At 41.9% G+C, this 25,860-nt stretch overlaps 1 protein-coding gene across 6 annotated transcripts in view; it reads left to right on the forward strand.

Moving 5' to 3' along the window:
- Positions 1 to 25,860, forward strand: part of LOC123608828 — a 186,211-nt gene that overhangs the window by 52,163 nt on the left and 108,188 nt on the right. For all 6 annotated transcript variants that reach the window (XM_045499212.1, XM_045499211.1, XM_045499215.1 and 3 more), the window contains 5 exons: positions 2,514 to 2,626; positions 3,009 to 3,144; positions 3,401 to 3,604; positions 17,474 to 17,666; positions 19,646 to 19,773. In XM_045499212.1, coding sequence (XP_045355168.1) covers positions 2,514 to 2,626; positions 3,009 to 3,144; positions 3,401 to 3,604; positions 17,474 to 17,666; positions 19,646 to 19,773 — 774 coding nt within the window. The remainder of the gene's footprint in view (positions 1 to 2,513; positions 2,627 to 3,008; positions 3,145 to 3,400; positions 3,605 to 17,473; positions 17,667 to 19,645; positions 19,774 to 25,860) is intronic.

A 25,860-nucleotide genomic window follows, 5' to 3' on the forward strand; every position in this document is an offset into this window, starting at 1 on the left:
CCTCTAGTCTTTTTATTCTGTAGATATACACAAGGAAGCTGTAGGGACATTTAGGAGGTGGGAAATACATAATAGACATATTTTCCTTCTAATTCTTTCCCCCTCCACTCCCACTCCATTGCCCCTGCCAATTTCCCAGAATAAAATGAGATTTGCAATCAGTGGAAGTCTCAGACCTGTCCGAATACACGAACACAGCCGCGCTGGCAAAGACCCAGCCACCAGGGAGAGTAAATGTCAAAGGGTTTACCTGCCTCGGAAGAAAGTACAAACGCAGGTGGTGTTGACATTCTGTTTTCCGGTCAGCCCTGCTGCTTACCTGCTCAGTGTCCAGCCTTCTTAGGGAGATACACTCATGCACCTTTGGTATTTCCTAAGCAGTTTACTTCTGTGGGCTGTGGTTGTTCTGTTTTTCCGGTGGGTGCTGGGCTCTCTCCCGTTACTCACCCTACCCTGTTGTGCCCCCTTCCTCCCTTCCTGGCAGTCTGCTGGGTATTTTTGTGGCTTGTTCAGTCATTCCTTCAAAGTGTCTTTCACTGTAACTTGATGTCACTTTCTGTTCCTTCCTATGTAATTCTGGGTAATTTTAGAAGCAGCTGAAAAAGTCACAGTCCCATCAGAGAAAGGCTGTGGTTCTGAGCCTGCCCTCTGGACCTACGCCCAGCAATGCTGAACTGCAACATAAGAGCACCATAAGGCTGGGGGGCAAAAGTCTTCAGTAGAGCCCCTCTTACCCAAAATTCTAGGCCAAATAGAAACTGTCAAAATTCAGCTTTCCTCATAGAGTACACTCTTCCCTACAGATTTTCTTAAAATAACAGAGATTCTCTTAATTTGGGGTAATGATCTTGTGTTTCTGTATTCAGGAACGGGAGTACACCATGTCGCCTCCTAAAACCTTTTCCATTCCCAGGGTTGTGGGATGTTTACACAGAAATACACTGATGTGCATACTTACCCCAAACAGGCAGGAGTTAACTATCCACAGGCAGAATGGGAAGCTACTTAACGATACTCAATTAGACCATTTTCTTTCTCACCAGCTCTTCCTAGTATCCCTGCTCCAAATTTTCTCCTCCACTGCCCGTCATAAAGACCAATTGTGTATCTTTAGAATCTTAAGTACTGTATTAGTTAAAATTATATTTGGCTGTTGGTCATAGTTAAACACAAAATAAGAGAGGGTGAAAGGAGATGGGAATTTCTTTCTCTCCCTCATATTAACATCCAGGGGTAGGAAGTACAGAGACAGTGTGATGATTGCTCCCATGGAGTTCTCAGGGACCCATGCTCCTTCTGTCCTGGAGTTCCAACAAATGTGGCCTCCATATCCAAGATCAACACCTGGTCTGAGATGGAGCTCCAGCCATCACATTCATATATAAGTGGCAGGATGGACAATGGGGGTGAGGAAGCTGCCACTTCAAGGAAATTCCCAGAAGCTGCCACCTGACATTTTCACTCTCATTCCATTGGCCAGAACTTAGTCACATAGCTACGCCTAGCTGCAAAAGAGGCTTGGAAACGTCATCTCCATCTGGGTGGCTATGTGCCAAGATAAATATTCAATTACTATAGAAAAAGAGGAAAGCAGATATGGGGGAACAACCAGCAGTCTCTGCCATAGGGCCTTGTTGGGATTCCAAGAACTATTAGAATATAAGTAACCCAAAGAGTGGGGTTCCAAATTAACTCATTGCCACTCAGAATTTTTGTGGGTATCAGCACCGCTATGAAAAAAGAGTGTCTTATGAGAATGGTATTTATGCCCAGGGGCAGGCAGAAAGGACAGCTAAGAAAGGGGCTGCTCAGAGGGCCAAGGACATGATCATTCATCAATACCACCTTCTTCACAATTTTTCCTAGGGCCCTTTGTGTGTGATCTCATCCTGCTTGACATCAGGAAAAATGCCTGTGGATTTTTTAAGTATAAACCACGAGTTCTGTGATAGATCCTACAGGGCTAACTGACTATTGCAATCCATGGCCAGCATGTAATTGAGCACCTATGAGGTGCTAGTCACTAAGTGTTAATTCTCACAGCAGCTTATTTTGTATCATTATGCCATTTTACAAGTGTGAAAACAGGATCAAGACTTTAAACAATTAAATCATATAGGTCAAAAGTAGAAAGAGGTGTTTAATCCACTAATCTCTCTCAGCCTGGAACAAGACTAGATTAGAGACGTTCATGGTTTCAAGCATCTACAAATGTGTGTATCAACTTTTCATAAGTGAATCATGTAAAAGGTGTGTGTGGGGTGGCAATTTTTAAAAGCTGTGAAGAGTTTTATAAAACAGAGACTAAATAATAATAAAAACGGTGCCTCCCAATTTATTTTGGAAATCCACATTTTCATATGTCATGTTGCAACGGACCAAGATGCTCTTCTGTTTGCTCATCTAAATATGCCTTGGATCATAGGATTTAATTTTGTGGTGACCCAGCTCTGATTTTTGTTAATAATATTGCAAATGTTGATGTTATTCAACTGATGCTACTTTTTTGATAGAATGAAAATATGAAGGAAGATGACCTTGCGATGGAACAAAATGCGAATGACCCAGCACAAATAAGTCTCTGCCAACATGCTGATAAGCCTGTCAAGCAGAAAAAAGAGAAAGGGTAAAATTAAATCATTTTACTAGGGACTCAAGGAAATGGATTAAACACTGTGGAGGAAATTGAGTGACTGAATAATAAGTAGGTTACATGTTAACTCAAAAATATTTAAAGCTGACATAAAAGCAAGACTGTTAAAACAGGTCAGACAACTAAATTAATGTTTCACCCTAGGTAGGACTGGGTTTTTAACAAGAGTAATTGCTAAGAGAAATTTCTTTTTATATTTATACATAGTAATTATTTTTCTTCTAGTTCATTTTTAAAGAGTAGCTACTGTGAAACTCCCTTAAGTTAAATAAAGTGACTTCAATTTGGTGTAGATGAATTTTCCGAACCACTTTGAGGTGGAAAGCATTTATTCTGTTTTTCCCGCCTGCTAAAGATACAGCTATGCAATGGCCCTACAACTGCTCGGCTTGGACGATGGGACTGGGCCCAGCGATAGGGATCCTGTCCTGACGAGGGGGACCTACTTGTCCTTTCTATATCTGCGCCACCTGCGAATCAGGGAGCTGCAGGTATGTGGATGGCATGGCATACTGGCTTCAGGTGTCTGAAATGTTGGGTTGTCTCCCAAGGCGGCTTTTCTGCTTTCCCAGTAGCAATGCATCCTTACACCTGTTCTTTGTTTGGATATTTTTCCACAAAATCAGGCCATTCTGGAGGTGGTGTGTTTCTCAGCAGTAGGGTTGACCTGGCAACCCCATTCAGTTTTACTCTGTTGTGTGGGGCCAGCAAAGGGCAGGGGCCTAACCTGGTCTTTCTTTGTTTCAGCGCATCTGTTTAGGAATTCTGAACTATTTCAGATCTGTTGAACGAACGCTGACAATCAACACTTCAGGCCTTACCATGGTTGCAGGGAGTCTGGTCCCCACCATAGAAGACAGTTCCCGGGTAAACATGGCAAAAGGAGGCTTGGGCATCTTGCAAGGCCTGGGAGCTCACCGCTATGTCCACGGGACATCTGCTGAGCACAAGGTGAGGTCAAGATTTGAGATTTTTTTCTCCCTTGATTATCCTGTCTCCCAAGCGCCCTTCTTCTTATGTAGCACCTGGAATCGGTTAACGTGATGGAATGACAGGTGGGGGGTTCTTAGGGATATGCTTTTTTTAAAAAAAATTTAATGTTTATTAGTTAAACATTAATTTAAAATAAAATATAATAATAATAATTTAAAATAAAATTCAATGGTTTTTACTGTATTTTATTTTTTAAGTTTTAATATAATTTATTGTCAGATTGGCTAACAAACAGTTTGTACAGTGTGCTCTTGGTTTTGGGGGTAGATTCCCATGGTTCATCGCTTATAGACAACACCCAGTGCTCGTCCTAGCAAGCGCCCTCCTCAATGCCCACCACCCATTTTCCCCTCTCCCCTACTCCCCCATCAGCCCTCAGTTTCTTCTCTGCAAAATTTAATGTTTTTTAATATTTATTTATTTTGAGAGAGAGAGAGAGAGACAGAGTGTGAGTGGGGGGAGGGCAGAGAGAGAGGGAGACACAGAATCTGAAGCAGGCTCCAGGCTCTGAGCTGTCAGCACAGAACCCGACGCAGGGCTCGAACCCACAAACCATGAGATCATGACCTGAGCTGAAGTCAGATGCTTAACCAACTGAGCCAGCCGGCGCCCCAGGGATATGGCTTTTTAGAAAAATGCAGTGTCCACTTGAGAGTAGGCAGAGAGCAGTAAAAGCAGCCCTGGAGGACACATGAGGAGGGAAGGCATTTCAGCTGCAGGTTTGTTGACTCTATAGTGAGCAGAACATGAGGAGGCCTTTATGTTATCCTAGCCTGAGAACCACATGTCTTTACAGAGACGCTCTCATAAGACCCTTTTTGACATTGTTAGAGGTACCCTTCTGCCTCTTTCCTGTTTTTCAAGCCCCAAGTGAAAATACAGGTTAGAAAACAAAGGTAGAAAAAAATTGGAAAGAGCTGGACAATTAAATATCATTCATCCCTGTAAAAGCGTGTTTGCCCGTTGGTACTTTTAATATCTCTTGAATGTATTTTTCTATAGCTCACAAAACTCATATCAACTCCCTTTCTTTAGGAATAAAGTTAAAAGTGCCTACAGTTTCTTGGAATATGGCAGACACTCTTGCAATATTTTCATTTCAATCTCTAGAAATTTTATTCCTGAAGGTAGGATTTTATAGGAACTTAATCTTCTTAAAAAGATAGTTTGACAAATGTGAAAAATAAAATCTAATTTGCTACGAAGCAAGTTGAATTTTAAGCTCATATGACCCCTGACTTAAAGCTCGTCATGTCTATAAGGCTGAGAAATCTTATTATCAACTGTCATCCATAGGCAGTCTAGAGTAGCTCTGTCCAATAGAAATACAACACAAGCCACGTGTATAGTTTACAATATTCTAGCAGCCACATTTTAAAAGTATAAAGAGGGGTGCCTTGGTGGCTCAGTCGGTTAAGCTACTGACTCTTGATTTCAGCTCAGGTCATGATCTCACAGTTCCTGAGTTCAAGGCCCTCACTGGGTTCTGCACTGTGACAGTGTGGAGCCTACTTGAGATTCTCTCTCTTTCCCTCTCCCTCTCTCTTTGCCCCTCCTGTGTACTCTCTCTCTCTCTCTCTCTCTCTCTCTCTCTCTCTCTCTCTCTCAAAATAAATAAATAAACTGGGGACTCCTGGGTGGCTCAGTCAGTTAAGCATCCAACTCTTGGTTTCATCTCAGGTCATCATCCCACGCTTTGTGAATTTGGGGCCTGCGTCAGGCTCTGTGCTGACAGAGCCTGCTTTGGATTCTCTGCCTCCCTCTCTTTCCACCCCTCCTCTGCTCGCACTCTGTCTCTCTCCCTCTCTCAAAAATAAGTAAACTAAAAAAATTTAAAAATAGGGGCGCCTGGGTGGCGCAGTCGGTTAAGCGTCCGACTTCAGCCAGGTCACGATCTCGCGGTCCGTGAGTTCGAGCCCCGCGTCGGGCTCTGAGCTGATGGCTCAGAGCCTGGAGCCTGTTTCCGATTCTGTGTCTCCCTCTCTCTCTGCCCCTCCCCCGTTCATGCTCTGTCTCTCTCTGTCCCAAAAATAAATAAACGTTGAAAAAATAAATAAATAAATAAATAAATAAATAAGTAAACTTTTAAAAATTAAAAAAATAAAATAAAAATAAATGCATAAATATGAAATTAACTTTAATCATATAATCTATTTATCCCAATATATCCAAAATATTATCATTTTAACATATACTCAATATAAAGAAATAATTGATGAGATACCGTACTTTTTTTTTCAATGTATGAAATTTATTGTCAAATTGGTTTCCATACAACACCCAGTGCTCATCCCAAAAGGTGCCCTCCTCAATACCCATCACCCACCCACCCCTCCCTCCCACCCCCCATCAACCCTCAGTTTGTTCTCAGTTTTTAAGAGTCTCTTATGCTTTGGCTCTCTCCCACTCTAACCTCTTTTTTTTTTTCCTTCCCCTCCCCCATGGGTTTCTGTTAAGTTTCTCAGGATCCACATAAGAGTGAAAACATATGGTATCTGTCTTTCTCTGTATGGCTTATTTCACTTAGCATCACACTCTCCAGTTCCATCCACGTTGCTACAAAGGGCCATATTTCGTTCTTTCTCATTGCCATGTAGTACTCCATTGTGTATATAAACCACAATTTCTTTATCCATTCATCAGTTGATGGACATTTAGGCTCTTTCCATAATTTGGCTATTGTTGAGAGTGCTGCTATAAACATTGGGGTACAAGTGCCCCTATACATCAGTACTCCTATACCGTACTTTTTTTTTTTTAATTTTTTTTTTCAACGTTTATTTATTTTTGGGACAGAGAGAGACAGAGCATGAACGGGGGAGGGGCAGAGAGAGAGGGAGACACAGAATCGGAAACAGGCTCCAGGCTCTGAGCCATCAGCCCAGAGCCTGACGCGGGGCTCAAACTCACGGACCGCGAGATCGTGACCTGGCTGAAGTCAGACACTTAACCGACTGCGCCACCCAGGCGCCCCAATATACTGTACTTTTTTTAATGTTTATTTATTTTTGAGAGAGGGAGAGGGAGATGAGTGCAAGTGGGGGAGGTGCAGAGAGAGAGAGAGGGAGACACAGAATCTGAAGCAGGCTCCAGGCTTCAAGCTGTCAGCACAGAGCCTGGTGCGGGGCTCAAACTCACAGACCACGAGATCATGACCTGAGCTGAAGTTGGATGCTTAACCAACTGAGCTACCCAGGCACCCCTAATGTACATCTTTTTTATACTAAGTCTTCAAAATGTTGTGTTTACCTTATATGTACAGCACACCTCCACTCAGACAAGTCACATTGCAAGTGCTCAATAGCCACATGTGGTTAGAGGCTACTGTATTACAGAGTAGAACAGCTCTAGATACTGAAAAACATTTTATTTTTCCATCCAGTCGCCTAGAGTCCAAGCTTCACTCAGTATATAGGAGACTTCTCTTTTTGGTCTCCTTCACTAACAAGTACCATCCCCCATCCGCTCCTCATACACAGTGTCACCCCTCTGCCCCTCTCACTTGATCCTAGCTCGTTAGTCAAGTCCAGTAAGTATGCCCCTCAGTGGAGCTAGAGGGCAGGGTAAGATGCTTCTGAAACAAACACACCTATAAAACAAACACATCTTTCTCTTGCTAATATTGAGCTGACCTCATACCATAGCTGTGCTGTTATTTGCTAATAGATTAAAAAAAAGAAGAAATTTTCTTACCACTGAGCTCTCTCTCAGTTTGTTTGTTCTGGGATGGAATCTAGGGGTAGACACAAAGGAAGGAAGGCGAATCAAATCCTATTCTGCCCATCAATGGCAGGAGGAGCTTCTGAAGGGTGTGCAGTATTACTGTTCTCTGCTCTCATAAATGACAGGAATAACAGCTCCCTTGGAAGCTGCCAGAAGCTACTGCTATATGTGAGAAACTCCAGGAGGTGGCCTTTTTTCAGGGTCTTTAGTACAACCATGTGGTTTAGCTCCATGTGTGTGGCCTGTCAACATTTAAACTGGAATGTCCAGGTCTAACTATGTGATTCTTTCCCCTGTTGGGGATGGGAGACACAGATGCTAGTTTGTTGGGGGTGATCCCACAAGGCCCAGGGCCAAAACTGGGGCCAAGATCATTGCCCTTACCAGCCTGGGGAGCTGACATTGGAGAAGCCCCTAAGATGGAGACCTCTTCTCTGGATGGAGGAAAATCTTGAGCTAGTATTAATAAGTGCTCACTCTGTGACAATACCCAAACAGGAAAGCACCTACCACCCATCATGGGCACTTTATGAGTTTACTTTAAGCATGTGGCAGAGTAGAAGGAGCCCCCAAATGAGACGTAACAGGCTTTTCCTGCACATCTGACCATAAGCAAGTCTCTTTGGACGTGGAGGTCTAACATCCCATGGCATGTTCAGGATCTGTCTGGACTTGGCATGCTAGTAGCAGAGGCTGTTATGAGTAAGAGGAGGGAATGAGGAGGCTGCAGAAAAAAATCAGGCCAGTCCATTAAAGGCTAGGTGCTCTTTAGGATAGGGGCCAGTTCCCAGGTTGGTGGGGAGCAGAGAATTTTAAATAAGAGAATGGCCCTCTTCATCGCTTTATAAGTTTCTCACGATCTTTGCCCAAATGTGATCACATTCATTCCCTTGCCTGAAGGCCTTCAGGAGTATCCTGTTTCTCCTGAGATAAAGTTCAGGCTCCTAGGCATAGTCTTCAAGGCCAGGCACAATCTGGCCCCCAACCTCTTGGACCTCATTTCCCTCCACTGTCTCTATATTTCCATTCTTCTGGATCTGGGCCTGGCCCTCCTCTCAATGGGCAGAGCTGTTCATGCCTCTGGGCCTTGTACATATTGGCCCTTCTGTCCCTCACTTCCTCTTTCCTTGGTAAGTACCTACCCTATCCAAGAGTCCATTCAAATAACACCTCTCTGGGGCGCCTGGGTGGCACAGTCGGTTAAGCATCCGACTTCAGCCAGGTCACAATCTCGCGGTCCATGAGTTCGAGCCCCGCGTTGGGCTCTGGGCTGATGGCTCAGAGCCTGGAGCCTGTTTCCGATTCTGTGTCTCCCTCTCTCTCTGCCCCTCCCCTGTTCATGCTCTGTCTCTCTCTGTCCCAAAAATAAATAAATGTTGAAAAAAAAAAAAAAAAACAAATAACACCTCTCTGGAAGCCTTCCTTATATCTCCATGCAAAGCTGAATGGTTCTCCCCATGGTCTAACTCCATTACAGCACTCAGCTCATTCATTGCTTCATTCATTCCCGCATTCATTCCACAAATATTCTGATCAGTTTACTAGGCACTGAGGATACAGCAGTAACCAAAACTGGCACAAATCCCGGCCATCATGGAACTCTTTAGTGGAAAGAGACAGACATTAAATAAATAAGCAACATATATAGAATGTCAGATCGTTTGGCACCAAAGCTTCCTCAGACTTCCTAGTTCCTTGCAGTTGGGGCCTAGTGATGAGCTTTGGCCAGTGGGCTGTGAGCAGAAATGACATGTCACTTCCAGACCAAAGTATTTGACCCTCGAGCTCTTTTCACTTGCTGTAGCCATTGGAAGGCACTTATTGAGCCACAAAATAGAAACATCCTGGATCACTGGGTCACTGTTGGAAAATGGCTGCCTAGAAAGCAACATGTTCTGCAGTGGACTCTGCATAAGCGAAAAATTAATTTTAACTGTAGGCCACTGAACTTTGGAGTTCTCACAGAATAACCTAGCCTTTGTAGACTAGTGAACATGGTGATAGGCACTGTGGAGAAAAATTAAGAAGGAAAGGGTGATAGAGGTGGAGGCTGGTGATGGGATGTTGAAGCTGTAAGTAGGGTGGTCAGGGAAGGCCTTACTAAGAAGGTACTATTTGAGTAAAGACCTGAAGGAAATCAGGAAGGAAACCACATGACTGACTGGGAGAAGAGTGACAGACAGGGGAAAGCCAATGCAAAGGCCCTGAGGCAGAACCGAGTATGGCATTGTTGTAAGAACAGCAAGGAGTTCAGCACAGCTCGAATGCATGAGGGGGAAATTGTCAGAAATTATAGTAGGGAGATTGGAGGGGTGGGGAACAGGTTGTGTAGGCCTTGTGGACCATTTCAAGGACTCTGACTTTGAATGAGAATGGGAGCCACTGGAGAGTTTTGAGCAGAAGAGTGATGTTATTTGATTTACATTTTAACATCTATGCTGCTGCATTGGGAATAGACTGAAGATACTGTAGGACTAAAGTAGACTAGTTAGGAGGTTATTGCATTAATCAAACTAGAGGCAATGTGTCTGAGAAGACAGCACAGTGAGAAATGGTCAGATTCTGGACATATTTTGAAGGTACAGCCGGTATGATTTCCAGGAAGATAGGATGTGGAATACAGAAAAAGAGAAATCAAGATTGATTCCAAAGTTTGGGTCTCAGCACCTGGAAGTTTGGAGTTGCCATCATCTGCCATCTTAGAATGGGTTTGTTAGGAAGATCAGGATCTCAGTTTAGGATTTAGAAATTTTGAGATGCTTATTAGATGTTCAGGTGGCAAAAAGAAACCAAAAGTTGGATATGTACCTTTCATACAGTAGGCATTAAATAAATATTTATTGGGCAGAAGAAAGGCTCTGTTCATTAACAAAATAGTTGTGAGATCACAAAAAGACAGTGTACATGAAGTTGCAAAGTATATCATGCTGTTCAAATGAAGAACAATTTGCTACAATAACAATATTATACTTATCAGGGGAGACAGAGATAGATTTTTAAATTTTCTTTTAAAAATATTTGAAAGATTATAGCCAATGGGTTGAGTCATTCATCTGACATTTTTTGGTGAAATTCTTATACTGGGCTATTGTTATCTGCAATCAATGTAAAGATTATCTAGAAAAAGGTAAGCTGGTCAGAGAAATATTGTCTAATTGCCAAAAGGCCTAAAATTCATATTAACGAGTGATGGTAGAAACCAGTGGAATGAAGAAAACAAATGATGGGCCACCAATTCTACTATATTTACTATATATTCAAATAGTTATCTTGGCATCAGTTAATTTGCAGTCTTAAAAACATATGAATCTTTCCAAAGATCAGATTATTTCTTACCCAAACAGATAATTATTGCCTTCCCCTTCCTGCCACTCCTCTAAGCATAATATTGAAGGACCAACTGTCTAGACCACAGAAACTTTAGAAGGGGCAGCCTTCCACATAGTTGTGGAAGAAATTAGAAAGGAAATATGAAAATGGCTGAGACATAACCCTGCATGAAGTAATTTGTCCATCTAGTCTTTGAAATTCATCTCCTATGGACATAAGCACACATTTCAGAGACAGGAACTGAGGGAAGAAAAGAGAAGGAATGTGTATGTCTATGTAGAGGGCTTGAACAATGAGGCGCTGGTGGGGAGAATGGAAACAAAGGCAATTTAAATAGATAATGGTAGTACATTCAGCATCTTGACACTGCAATGCTTTCCATCAGCTTCAGAAACTCAATCTAATAGCTGTTTCTTTAGTTTTAAAAAATGCCCCAGCACAAGAACATTGGGAAAGTTTTTCTCCGATAAAGTGGATAAAGGACTCCACACTAAGTTGTCCCTTTTCTCCTTAAAGAAGAGCCCAGTTTGCATAACAGGTGATAGGAGCTAAAATGCCAACAGCAAAAGCCAATATACTAGCTTATAAATCTAAGCAGGCTGTTTAACTTTTGTATGTGATGTCGTTTTCTCAGCATGTTTTCTGTTTTTCATTGGTGCTTATCATTTTATAAGAAACAATACTTTCAGTTTGGGAACTCCTAGTCAAAGGAGGTGCCTAATTATTAAAAAGCAGTATGCCTAGGTGTGCCTGGGTGGCTCAGTTGGTTAAGCACCTGACTTCAGCTTGGGTCATGATCTCACAGTTTGTGAGTTCGATCCCCGTGTCAGGCTCTGCACTGACAGCATGAGCCCACTTTGGATTCCCTTTCCCCGCCCACTCTCTGTCTCTCCCCAACTCGCTCTCTCTCTTTCTCTCTCAAAAATAAATAAACTTAAAAAAAAATTTGTATGCCTGAAAAATAGCAAAAAGCAGAAATTGGGGCCCTTGTGTACTGTTGGTGGGAATGTAAATCATGCAGCCACCATTTACAGAAGAACAGTATGCTTCTTCAAAAATTTAAAGATAGGAATACCATATGGTCCAGTAATTCGACTTCTGGTCCAGCATTGAAAGCAGGGATTCAAAGAGATATTTGCACACCTATGTTCATAATGGCATTATTCACAATAGGCAAAAGGTGGAAGCAATTCGAGTGTCCACTGACAGATGGTAAACAGGATATATACATAAAATGGAAAATTAGTCCATCTTAAAAAGGAAGGAAACTATGACACATGCTGCAACATGGATAAAACTTGAGAACATCATGCTCAGTGGAATAAGCCAGTCACAAAAGGACCAATACTGAGTGATTCCGTTTATATGAGGTAGCTAGAGTAGTCACATTCACTTGAGACAATATGGAGAATGGTAGAGGCCAGGAGTTGGGGGGAGAGGGAATAGGGGTTATTGTTCAATGGATACAGAATTCCAGTTTTGCAAGGTGAAAAGAGTTCTAGAGATGGATGGTGGTGATGGATGCACAACAATGTGACTATAATTAATGCCACTAAACTGTAAACTGAAAAATAGCTAAGATGATAAATAGTATTTATATCATATTTCATGTATATATGAAAAGCTGGGCCAATGTCTCCTAACCTTTTTTTCATTACTGCTTCCCCCACAAGGACTCATTTTAGACTTTTTTCCCCAACAGTCCCCCTCCAAAGAAATATTAATACCAGAGATATGCCACATATGTGTATAGTATGTATATCTGTGCTTTATACCATAAAAAAGTAAGATTTTTTTGTCCTCCAGGAAATACTTTTCTTAAAAAAATATTTATTTTTAAGAGAGCACAAGTGGGGGGAGGAGCTGTGAGAGGGGAACAGAGGATCCCAAGCAGGCTCTGTACTGACAGGCTGACAGCAGCAAGTCCGATATGGGGCTCGAACTCACAAACCACGAGATCATGACCTGGGCCAAAGGCAGATGCTTAACCGACTGAGCCACTCAGGTGCCCCTCCAAGAACTACTTTTTACCCTGGACATTATCACCCCCATCGAGAATGCATTTATTAGGTGTAATGACATGAGGTGAGAATCCATGAGGGCCAAATACAGGATTTCTGACTGGTATATGTTAGAAGTACAAGTAAGCATCATAAAATCATAGACTAAAAGAAATCTGTATACAAAAATATAAAGAACTATCTCTTCATCCATTCTTTTACTTATTTTCTAACTTTTTATGTGTTAGGCCCTCTAATAAACACTGAGGAGACAAATAATGAACAAAAATATACATGTTCCTTACCCTCGTAGTACTTAAAATCCAGTGAGTGAGACAAATATTGATCAATACTCACACAAATAAATGTAAGACAACAACCTCAGTAAGTGCCTCAAAAGAGATACTTGGTGTTACAGGGAAGCCAGCAGGAGTTCCCTGTGAAAGTAATGATAGAGCTGAGGTTGGAAGGCGAAAAGGCTTTAACTAGGCAAAGGAGGAAGGAGATCTTTCAATGGAGAGGAGATAGATTGTGCAAAGGACCTGTGCAGAGAGAGAGCATGGCACTCACAAGAAACCAAAAGACATGAGTGGCTGGGACACAGTGATCCAGGTGGAAAGTGATGCAAAATGAAACTAGCCCAAAGTTTCTTGAACTTGGCACTATTGACATTTTGGGTTTGATAATTCTTTTGTTGTGGGAGGCTGTCCCAACCATTACAGGATATTTAGCAGCATTCCTGGCCTTTACCCCCTAGATGCCAGTAGCACCTACCTCCAAGTTGTGACAACCAAAAATGTCTCCAGACATGGCCAAATGTCCACTGGGGAGCAAAATCACATTTGGTTGAGAACCACTGGAGAGAGATAGGCAGGGGCCAGACTGTGTAGGCCCTGTTAAGGAGTTTTGCTTTATTCTGTAAGTGATGGGATGCCTTTCAGGGATATTAAAGTGGAGGAAACAAGACAATCAAAACTTCATTTCTTTGTTTTTAATAATTTTTTTAATGTTTATTTATCTTTGAGAGAGACAGAGCATGAGTGGGGGAGGGGAAGAGAGAGAGGGGGAGACACAGAGTCTGAAATAGGTTCCAGGCTCTAAGCTGTCAGCACAGAGCCTGATGTGGGGCTCATACTTGTCAACCGTAAGATCATGACTTGAGCCGAAGTTGGAAGCCCAACCAACTGAGCCACCTTGATCACCCCTCAAAACTGCATTCTAAAAGATCTTCTGTCAGCAGTGAGTAAAATGAGGGAAAAGAAACTCAGGCCAGAAGCAATGTGGATAGACCAATTAAGAGGCTAAACCAGTTTAGAAGCTCCTAGACTTTCCTGGTGAAAGCTAATTACAGCTTGGACTAGGATGGTGGGTGGTGGAGATGCAGAGAAGTGATGGATTGGAAAGATAGGAAGTCAAATCAACAGGAGTTGGTGATAGACTAAACATGTAGGGTGAGGCAGAAGGAGATGGCAGGAATGATTCATGCTAGAGGAAGTGACTGGGTGATGGTGCTGTTGACCAAAATGGGCAAGTTGGAGATGGCCCAGGTTTGTGGGAGAAACACAATTTTATCATATTAAATTTGAGGGGCCTTTGAGATGCCCAGGAACAGATGCCAAATAGGTCATTGGATATGTGGGTCTGGAGCTCTAGGAGGCCTGGATTACAGATACCAGGGAGCAAATGGTCTAAAGAAGGTAATCTCAGCAGTGAAAGTATACTGCCTCCCAAGGAAGGAGTATAGGAGGAAAAGATGAGGTCGTAAGACTGGGTCTTAAGTGTGACTCCTGTTTAATGAGAAAAATACACCTCAAGCATCAGCAAAGGGATGGCTGGAAAGTTGGTGAGACCAAAGAGAAGGTGGGGTCTCAGGAGGCCAGGGAAATGAGTGAGTCAAGAAGCAGGGAGTGCACAATGTTTACAGCAGCACTATTGACAATAGCCAAAATATGGAAAAGAGCCCACATGTCCATCGGCTTTGGAATGGATAAAGAAGATGTGATGTGTGTGTGTGTGTGTGTGTGTGTGTGTGTGTGTGTGTGTGTGTGTATATGATGGAGTATTACTCGGCAATCAAAAAGAATGAAATCTTGCCATTTGCAACAATGTGGATGGAACTGGAGCGTATTATGCTAAGTGAAATTAGAGAAAGACAAATATGACTTCACTCATATGTGGAATTTAAGATACAAACAGATGACCATAAGGGAAGGGAAGCAAAAATAATACAAAAACAGGGAAGGGGACAAAACATAAGAGACTCTTAAATATGGAGAACAAACAGGGTCGCTGGAGGGGTTGTGGCTAAGGGATGAGCTAAATGGGCAATGGGCATTAAGGAGGACACTTGTTGGGATGAACACTGAGTGTTATATGTAGGGGATGAATCACTGGATTCTACTCCTGAAATCATTATTCCGCTATAAGCTAACTAACTGGGATGTAAATTAAAAATAATAATAATAGGGGAGCCTGGGTGGCTCAGTTGGTTAAGCATCTGACTTCAGCTCAGGTCATGATCTCGCGGTCCATGGGTTCGAGCCCCATGTCAGGCTCTGTGCTGACAGCTCAGAGCCTGGAGCCTGCTTCGGATTCTGTGTCTCCCCTCTCTCTGACCCTTCCCAGCTCATGCTGTCTCTCTCTCAAAAATAAAAAACATTACAGAAAGAAAGAAAGAAAGAAGCAGGAAGTGTAAAACTGTGTCACATGCTCCTGAGATAATACATAAGATGGCTAAAGAAAGTCTGCTGGATGTGGAGAAAAGGTCACTGTTGGTCTTAGTGAAAGTGGTTTGGTTTGATGGAGACAGGAGTCAGATGGAGATGGGTGAGGAGTAGGAGATGAGGAAATGGAGACAGTGAATGCAGATCACATCTTGGGAGGTTAGATTGTAGGGAGGAGGGGAGACAAAAGGTGGGACCTGGGGAAGGGCAAGAGGATATTTTGAAAATGAGAGGGATGTGAGGGGCACATGAGTGGCTCAGTCGGTTGAGTGTCTGAGTTCGGCTCAGGTCACGATCTCATAGTTCATGGGTTTGAGCCCCATGTCAGGCTCGCTGCTGTCAGCACAGAGCTTGCTTTGGATCCTCTGTCCCCCTCGCTCAATGCCACTCCACTGCTCATGCTCTCTCTCTCTCTCAAAAATAAATAAACATTTAAAAAATAAAATAAAATAAAATAGAGGGATGTGAGCATCTTTCAGTTTCAGTTGGGAAAATAGCTGGCTGCAAGGAGTTGGGTATCCAAGAGAAAGGGAAGCTTCAGAGATGGGAGGGAATGGTCACGGAGAAGGGGAGCAGGGTTGTTCCCCGTAGAACAGAAGGAAGTGGAGAGGAGGGTGTGAGCCAGCGGGTCTGTGTGAGAGGAGGTGGAGAAGCAGAGGGGCTTCTGCTGAGACAGAGTGAAGAGTGGGCATGAGGTGGGCTTGAGAAGAGTGAAGTTTGAAATTGTGAGAATCATTATCAGAAAAATTATTCTCAGGATGCAACAGTTCCTCGGTCATCTGAGAGAAATTATGATTGGAATACCCAGATTACTTGCACTACTTTCCTAGAGTTGCCATAACAAAACACCACAAAGTGAGTGGCTCCTAGCAACCAGGAGAGAACTTTATTCTGTCATAGTGTTGGATGTTACAAGTCCAAAATCAAGGTATGAGCAGGGCCATGCTCCCTCTGAAGTCTCCAGGGGAAGATCCTTCCTTGTCCCCCCTAGCATCTGGCAGTTGCTAGTAATCCTGGCTGTTACTTGGCATCCTTGGCTTCTAGATGCATCACTCCAATCTCCACCCCTGTCCTAACATGACTTTCTCCCCTCGGAGTCGGTCTCCATGTTTTCCTCTTTTTATAAAAACATCAGTCATTGGGAGCTCCTGGGGGCCTCAGTCGGTTAAGCGTCTGACTTCTGGCTCAGGTCATGATCTCACAGCTGGTAGTTCAAGCCCCACATAGGGCTCCGTGCTGACAGCTCAGAGCCTCTAGCCTGCTTCAGATTCTATCTCCCTGTCTCTCTCTCTGTCCTTCCCCTGCTTGTGCTCCCTCTTTCTGTCTCTCTCTCTCAAAAAATTTTTTTTAATTAATTAAAAAAAAAAAAAGAACATCAGTCATTGGAGTCACCCTACACTATGACCTTATCTTAACCTATGTATGTCTGCAAAGACTCCATTTCCATATTAGGTCACATTCACAGGTTTCAGGTGGACATGAATTTTAGGGGAACACTATTCAATTCAGTATATATATTACTAAGACATGAGATTGTGTTAATGCATCTTTAAAGTATTTGTATAATTAAAATGAAAAAGTTTTTAACAGCTAATGTGTATAGATCTCAAGTGCTTCATAAGCACAGTGTCAACGTGCCCCCTGTAAAACTGTTGTGGTATCTCCATTGTCCCCGTGTTACAGGTGAGGACACAGAGGCTAAGAGTAGCTGAGTGACTTGCCTAGGGTGAGATCCTGGCAGAGCTAGGCCCAGAACACAGGCACCCTGACCAATAACACTCAGCTCTATTGCCTGCCTTTTTCCAGGTAACCTGGAGTTAATCAGAACAAAACTTAATCAGCTATTTATCTATGTCACTACCCTTCCCCGCCAACATTCTTTGCTCATATCTCTTTCTCTACATACAGTGCTTTATGCATTCAGCATGTCTGCAGCTCCATACTGACAGCCCACTGCATGAGAACAGAAGCCTACTGTTTGGCCCATGTGGGCTGGCAAAATATAACTCTTTCTTTTCCGGTAACTTCTGGGCTTGGCTTTCTTTCCCCAGGTCCACAGCATCCAGTTCATGGAGTTCTCAGAAGTGGAGAACCAGGATGACTACTACAGCATAGACGCGGGTTACGTCTACACCCAGGACCAGCGAGGAGTGCATGTCATGTATGATGAAGCCTTGAGTGATCTGAAGGAGCTGGAGGCAGAAATGCTGCTTGTCGCCAGCCATTACATTGAGAAAGAGAAAGGTCAGAAGTCAGAGTTTAAAAAATCAACCAGCCAAACAAATAATAAACACTAAGGGCTCTGTTTAACACCTTCCACCTGGAAACATAAATGCATATCCAATAGTATCTGAAAACTCAGTAAGTGCATACACCTCCCCTGCTTTAGAGAAGATATGGTTCTGCTTCTAGCTCAAGTCCCTCTTCTTGTTGGAGACTGTGACTACTCTTTCAAAGCGTGGTTATAATTCTGACTGTTGTTTAGACTCTGTTTGTTCCCCACCAGGTGAAGGGGGTGTCATGCAGGGCCCCGAGGGAAGCAAAGTAAGGGAGTGAAGGTAATAATTCTTTTTTCCTAAGTGACAAAAAAGTGATTGACCTTGGGGAAACAGCAGTTAGAAGCAGAGACACCCTGGAGTTCCTAACAAAAATCCGGCAGGATAAGCACCAAAAGGAGAAATCATTACTCAGGGTAATCAAATAACTTATACTATGGGTTCTCTTCTTCCTTCTGGCGTCACTCAAATGTATGCAATTCTAGAAATAGGTGAGGAAAGAAGAATCCTTTTGGAATAATATGATGACATTAGCATTATATTTGGAAAGAGCTTAGAGTTTCTAGACATATTGCAACACCTAAAAGGAAATTTAGCAAGGGTTTGTGCTATTTTGTAATATATGTGGTTGGTAATTAAGAATAATTCATTTTGGGGCGCCTGGGTGGCTCAGTCAGTCAGTTAAGCGTCTGACTCTTGGTTTCTGCTCAGGTCATGATCTCACAGTTCATGAGTTCAAGCCCCACGTTGGGCTCTGCATTGCCAGTGTGAACCTGCTTGGGATTCTCTCTCTCTCTCCTTCTCTCTACTCCTCCCTCTCTCTCTCTCTCTCAAAATAAATAAACTTAAAAAAAAGAATTTTAATATTGATATAAAATACTGCTCAAAGAATGTTTGACAACTAACCTTTCAGAGCCTGACAGAATTAACTTAACATTGGATTGAACTCTGCCCTCTTTGTTACAGACCATGGGTGTCTGAATCATGGGATGCAGTGATGGCATCCAACATTCTAAGGCATTTAATTTCAACTTTTAGCTTTTATCTTTACTGGTTATTCTACATACTGATGGCATCATTTTTATTGATATTAATTTATAATACTGTGCAACTGTTTCAAGCTGCTAAGAATTTAATTTGATTGAAACAGTCAGCAGTTATTTAGCCACATGAACAAGACCATCTTTCAACCGAGATAGTGAATATGTAGTCATCCGTTGTGGAATGATTTCCCAACCTCTGCTGAAGAAATTCCTGATCAAAGTCTTTTTCTTTGTTCAGTACCCATCATATACGTGATAATTATTGAACTCAAAGTTCAGCACCTGAAACTCTCTTACTTTTTGATATTTCAGTCTGAAATAGACCACTCAAAAATTGAAAGCAATACTCATGCTGGTATTGAAAAATTAACATTAATATAGTGTGAAAATATTTTAGCTGAATATAATGACAAGGATTACTTACCTTTATTGATTTAAGTTAGGAATTAACATAATTAAGGAATATCTTAGAAACTTCTCTGAGAAGTTTTTACTTGGCTAATATCACTTGGAAGAGCGGGGTTAACCTGGGTTTGTGGTTAAACCACCAGGGACCTATTTTTAGAGAAGGTGAAATGTATGTTTTGCCTTTAAATTACAGGTTTGAGGATATTTTCGTGAAGATTTCATATTAACTGAATTTTGGTTGTATTTCTAAAATTAGCCTTTAAGACTAAAATTAAAAAGTGGAAACAAAAACCTCTAGTGACTTAGAAGTCAACAAGTGTGAACTTAGGTCCTAGTCTTGGCCAATGGCTCTCCAGCTGATTCTTAGGAACCCCTGTGACTGACTCAGTGTTTTCATTCCTGAGATGGAGCTGACAGTTCAAGGGCTGCTTTTCAAATGAGAATAGCTCCGTGGAAAGGCCTGTCTCTGATCATTCTCATCCCCCTTCTCTCCCAGGTCACAAAGAGGGCAGCAAGTCAAATACTGGCCAGGACTGGGGATGGGCCCATGCAAGCGTGGACAGATTTGCTGTGCTGTATGACATATGGACCTGGGAAGCAGTTCTTCTAGAAAACAAGCGCCAGGTATTTCTCCCTAGAAAACAAAACATCTGTTAAACTTTCTTACAACACCCAGTATTTAAAACAAACAAAAAGCCTGTCTTTTGGGGCAGCTCCTAATAAAGTATGTAAGTATTCTATTTAAATAATCTCAGCTAGTTGTAAGGGTGTGAATAATAAGTTTATTTTCTTGTGGTTCCTTGTTAACAAAAAATAAAATGTGAAGGGTACTACTTTATCTTATAGGCATAATTTGTTGGAGGGCTGTATAATTTAGGGTCTTATATATATGTTTTTAGTGAGAATGGGTGATGATTCCATTCACATTCATTGTCCTGTCAGGGACGAGCCTCACTTTGCTACACACAGACACCCTGACTTTATTATGGCCTTTAGAAATACACCACATGTGGGTGGGGCAGGCAGTTGGGCAAGGTATGCTCAGCGCAGCAAGGGTGAGTTTAAAGCAATGAGATGGCATCTTGCTAAATTCATCATCATACCATCAATGGCTCATATCCTAGTAATAAATGAAACACTGCTCTTCATTTGTATCCACAGCATGGATTATTAGCCCTTCTGATGGTCACCAACTCTTGGGAGTTTATTCATCAAACATTAAGTATCTCCTCTGTCTCAGGAACTATTCTAGACATTAGGAACATATGGATAAATAAGAGAAGATAATCTCTGTCTTTAAGGAATTCTAGTCTATAAAAGTTGACCCAGTCTCTAAGTAAAAATTACAGGTGACTCATAGCTTACAACTGAGGCACACACAAGATCCCCAGAGACCACCGTGGAGGGAGGAATTTGTCCTGTGGGGGGCTATTGGAGTAAAGGAAATATTGGCAAGTCTTCTCAGAGGAATAGATCTTTATTTAATCCTGTTACTAAGAGATGTGTAAGATGTTGTCTGTCGGAGAAGGAAAAATCCTTAAGCAGAGGAAACAGCATTAGCGATGTCAGGGAGGTGTAAAATGAGGATGGTGAATTTGGAGAACGAGAGGACTTCTATGGCTAGGCTGTAAAGGCATGATGAGAAACGAGCTGAATGTGTTTTGGGTGCAGCCTGTGAAGGGCCTGCTAATCCATACAACATTTACAGTGTATTTTATGAGCAAAGAGGAGCCATCGGTGAGTTCCAGTAAGGGAGAAATACGACCATAGCTCCGTTTTCACCAGTTGCTGGGGTATTCGTGGGGAGAATAGATTAGAGTGGAGCTCGTGCAGAAGAGCAGTGCAGTTATTGCAACAGTGACCTGGAGAGGGAAGACGGGACCTACACCAAGGATGGAACAGTGAGAACAGGAAGGAGGGCAGACTTGAGAGCACTTTGTAGAAATGGAAATGTTGGGATTTGAAGACCAGACGCTGGGGTGAGAGTTTAATAAGGGTAGAATTAAAAAGGACTTTCTCAGGGTCAGGGAGGAGGCTATTAACTGAAATGGAATGCAGGAGAAGGGGCACTTTGGAGGGGAAGGTAAAACTCAGGTGTGAATGTTTTGTGGGAGGTATAGGTTTGAAGGTCAGGAGCAGATATGAGCTGAGGTATGAAGGTGAATGTTGAGCCACAGTAATGAATCAAATGACTAGGAAAAGCCAGAGATGTCTTAAATGCAGCCCTGGGTAATTCTTGAATTTAAGGGGAAGATCACAGAACAAGAATCCTTGAGGGGAACAAGAAGTAGCCAAAGAAACTAGAGGATAAAAAAGAAGGGATAGTGTGATAAGAGCCAATGAAGGGGGGGGGGTGCTTTTAATTACGAGAGGACAGTTACTAACTAGTGTGGCATGCAGTGAAACATCAAGAAAGAGGACTCCTAAACACCAGGCAGTGGGGTCAGTCCCCAGGGTCATTGCCAGCTTCATAGGACTCTCAGAGGAGGTATGGGGGTGGAAGCCAGCTTACAGTGCACTATGATGTGGTCAGAAGATGGGGAAGTGGAAATGTTTTCTTTGAATTGTTTTTCTAGTAGATTAGATGGTTAACCATTTCATCTACTCTCTGGTCTATTACTCACAGAGATGTAGGTCACCCAATTTTTGAAAACACCTGGCTGGGCTTAAAGGGTGAGAGCCTCGGGCTTTGAAAACCGTTCCTCTTTTCAAAGGGAACTGGCCTCTACAGAGTTTGCATCTGCACCCTTCATCTGCCAGTTAGAAACTTCCTTTGATCAACTAAGTGAGAGATCTAGACTCAGAGTGTAGCGACCGAAAAGGCTACATTAAATGTAAATAAGACAGAATCCCTGAACTCAACAAGTTTATTGTCGAAACATGAGTTTTAAGCAGCCCCCCTTTTCTGGGCTCTCTCTCCCCACCTTCCCTTTCAGTGCTTCCAGGCCTTCTATGGAGGCCCCAGGCAGGATTCAATGGCAATAGAAGAATAGAAGGGCAGAGAGGACTGAAAAATCGATTTCTCCACGCTTTGGCATACACTTCATTCTGTGCTAAGCTACCAGGGCTGTTCACTAGTTTCCTCTATGGTAAATGAAATTATTTTAACTTAAAAAAATCATTGAAGACACCTCCCCCCTTTCTACCCTGACAATAAGTTCTCTATAGAAACTGAGCTAGCTATCTGTGCCAAAGCTGTGAAACGTGGCCTTCTAAACCAGAAATTCTGTCAAAAGAGCCTATTTCTAATGGATAAACCTTTGTGTTATCTAGAGTACCATTGATTTCTCCCAGTCCTGATTCTACTGCCAAATATATTGGAATCCCTAGAGTTAAGAATTGCTCAAACACACTGGGCTGTCTTAAATCCTGAAAGTAACCATTTTGTGTGTAAACTCTCATAAAATTAGGGCTGATGTGAATTCAGGTGAATTAAGGGACTCTTAGAGAAGCCAGGCATTAGCTGCCCTGGCTCCTAAGTGACACTTACTCCACATGCTAATTCTCTCTACAGCCACCAGAGGACACATTTTCAGGGTAATTTGAATTAGTGTTTGGAGAACTAAAATAAATAAATAAATAAAAACCTGTGACCGTTGTGGCTAGCACTGATTTTCTGTTTTGTACTTGCATTTGATCTAAGATGTTATTTTTTTAAGTTTTTTAAGTCCCAGAAATATAAGACACTTGAAGTAAAAATAATATAAACACAGAAAGGATTGAGAGTATTCGTTTTGTTTTTTTCCCATTTTCTCCAATATTTGATGCCTACCCTCAGTGTGTACCACGCATTATTTTGCCTGAGAGTTGGCCCTTGACACACACAGGTGACATTTGACAGGCGAGGAAGACTTCTTAGACAAATAACCAGCCCAGAGTTTAAATGGAAATGGGCCAGTTAGCAAACAGATAATACATAGAACCTGTGAGGCAGAAAGATCCTGGTCTTTCCCCTGTTGGGAAAGTATTAATAATAAAATTATGCAAGGGTCCATCTGAGAGTTTCTTGAGGTTGAGGCCAAAGCTTAAAAAAGCCTGATGAATTTTTAAAAAGAGCCACGTTTTCCTTTTCAACAACTAGTGTTGCCAATTAAACTATGACAATATGCGGGACATACTTATACTCAAAAAGTGTTTGCTGTTTATCAGAAACTCAGATTTAACTAGGTGACCTCTATTTTTATTTGCTAAATCTGGCAATCCTGTAAACAACAAAAGCGAGGTTGGCAAATTAGCACCAACCTCTGCAACCTGGTATCAGCAGATTGAAATCACCAGCAAGAACCCTCCCCACAAACTTCTACCAAATAGCCAAACAATAGGGCTCTTTGTACAAAAAAACAGGTCAAGGCGTACAAATACTATAAACCAGCTCCTGGGATTGCCTTGGCTCAGTCAAAAAGGTTCAAGTTAGTCCAGAATGCTTTAGGGAAGTAATTGTTTCTTTCCTAATCTCCTCACCTAGGCTATTAAGTGACACCTTTCTTACCTCTCACACCCTCCTTTCTGCTTTGTCCTCTACTATTTAATTATTGAATGTTATTCTAGACTAGAGCTCAGCAGAGGGAACAGGTAACTTAGATAACCCTGCTTGTTCAATTTTCCCCAAGGTTCACTTACAGGGCAGGAGATCTCCACCTTTTTTTCTTTCCTTGCTCTGAGATGTGTGAGTTCCTAACCTACGAGTGCATTGTGTGTTCTGAGATTTTAGCCTCCTTTGGTGCTTTCCCTTTCATGCTAAGGTTGACCTAAGGTCCCTGAGTCCAATGTTTCCCAAAGGGCATCCTGCAAATCCAGATGCTAAATAAAGTGCCGTAGGATCTCCCTCCTTGTGCTTTAGCATTGAAGCCCAGATACTGCACATCTGTTAATAAGACAATGTTTGATTCCTACTCTGCTATTGATTCTTGAGTGTTTACCTCTCTAGGGAGTCTTGGAAGCCATGATTAGCAAGATGGAGACACTCCTGGCTTTTCCTGCCACATATTCATGTAGTGCTTGCACCTTCTCAGTTCTTTCTGGTTTTGTATTCTTTTCTTAGCTATGGACTCCACACAAAGAGAGGGGCTTGTTATCACCTTCAGGGAAATTTCTTATTTTGTTAAGAAGAGGGTTGACTTCCTGCCCCAAGCCACCAGGAAGACCAACACCCAAGGAAACAAAACACACTCTTTCTCTGATGCATCTCAAAGTGTGCTAGGCTGTCAGATTGGTGGAAATTGCAACCTCAGCAATTCACTCCTTTCTGACAATTAAATCCACACACTGGGCAAGCCTGTGTGTCTTTAAAATATATATATATATATATATATATATATATATATATATATATATACACATGTCTGTATGTATATATATATTGTTTTAGCTCAATTTTAGCCAATTTATTGTCAGGTTAGCTAACATACAGTATATATACAGTGTGCTCTTGGTCTTGGGGGTAGGTTCCCATGATTCATCACTTACATACAACACCCAGTGTTCATCCCAACAAGTGCCCTCCTCAATGCCCATCACCCATTTCTCCCACTCCCCCCACCCCATCAACCCTCAGTTTGTTCTCTTTAAGAGTCTCTTATGGTTTGCCTCCCTCTCTGTTTGAAACTACTTTTTCCCTTTCCCTTCTCCCATGGTCTTCTGCTAAGTTTCTCAAGTTCCACATATGAGGGAAAACATATGATATCTGTCTTTCTCTGACTTATTTCACTTAGCATAATACTCTCCAGTTCCATCTACATTGTTGCAAATGGCAGGATTTCATTCTTTCTCATTGCCAAGTAGTATTCCATTATATATACAAACCACATCTTCTTTATCCATTCATCAGTTGATGGATATTTGGGCTCTTTCCATAATTTGGCTATTGTTGATAGCACTGTAAACATTGGAGTACATGTGCCCCTATGAATCAACACTCCGGTATCCTTTGGATAAATTCCTAGTGCTTTGGTGATATGACTACAATGGGAGCTGACACCTTCCAGAAGAGTGAAACCTCCATAAGAGGAGCTAGGGAAAGAAGACTGGGAAGGGACATCTTGAGCTAAAACTCTGAGGGAGGAAGTGTTGGATTAGATCAGCAGAGGAAAGGAATCTGTTCTGTTGTGAAATGAATGGAATAAAACTTCAGAAGCTTCCAATGAAAGCTGATTTATCCATCAGGCAATGTGGACTTGGTGTTTAGGATCTAAGAGCTTTTCAGGTACCATTGAAAATGTTTGGGATTTGAGAAAAAAAAAACTTATGCATTACTCTGAAATATGAAAAGAAAATACAACATAGAAAGCAGTAATGCTTAATCACATGTCAGTAAAATGTAAAAACATTGTTAACTGAGCACTTATAAACATTTCTTTTGCATCTGAAAATTTCTAGATCAGATCTTCTCACTTCTTAAGAATCTCTGAATATATACTGCCCAGAAATCATAGCCAATCATTAACTCAAAGTGATGTTTGTAGCCAAATTGAAAAGCAAAATTCTAAATATCATTTAACATTTTTACAGAAAAAAAAATTTGAATGGGATGTGAGTATGTCTTAATGTAGTTGATATAATGTGGGATAGGGTCTCCAAAAAAAGATTGTCTAAGCCCTATGAAGGCCTGAACAGTAATCACACTGTTCAGAACTGCTTAATTATCTTGCCCTTAGGTCCCTGTTTGGGATTCCAGCCCAGTGATCTCTCAAGAGCCTTTTCCTGATTAGCACC

The sequence above is a fragment of the Leopardus geoffroyi genome, chromosome B2 (genome assembly GCF_018350155.1).
Source record: "Leopardus geoffroyi isolate Oge1 chromosome B2, O.geoffroyi_Oge1_pat1.0, whole genome shotgun sequence".
NCBI lineage: Eukaryota > Metazoa > Chordata > Mammalia > Carnivora > Felidae > Leopardus > Leopardus geoffroyi.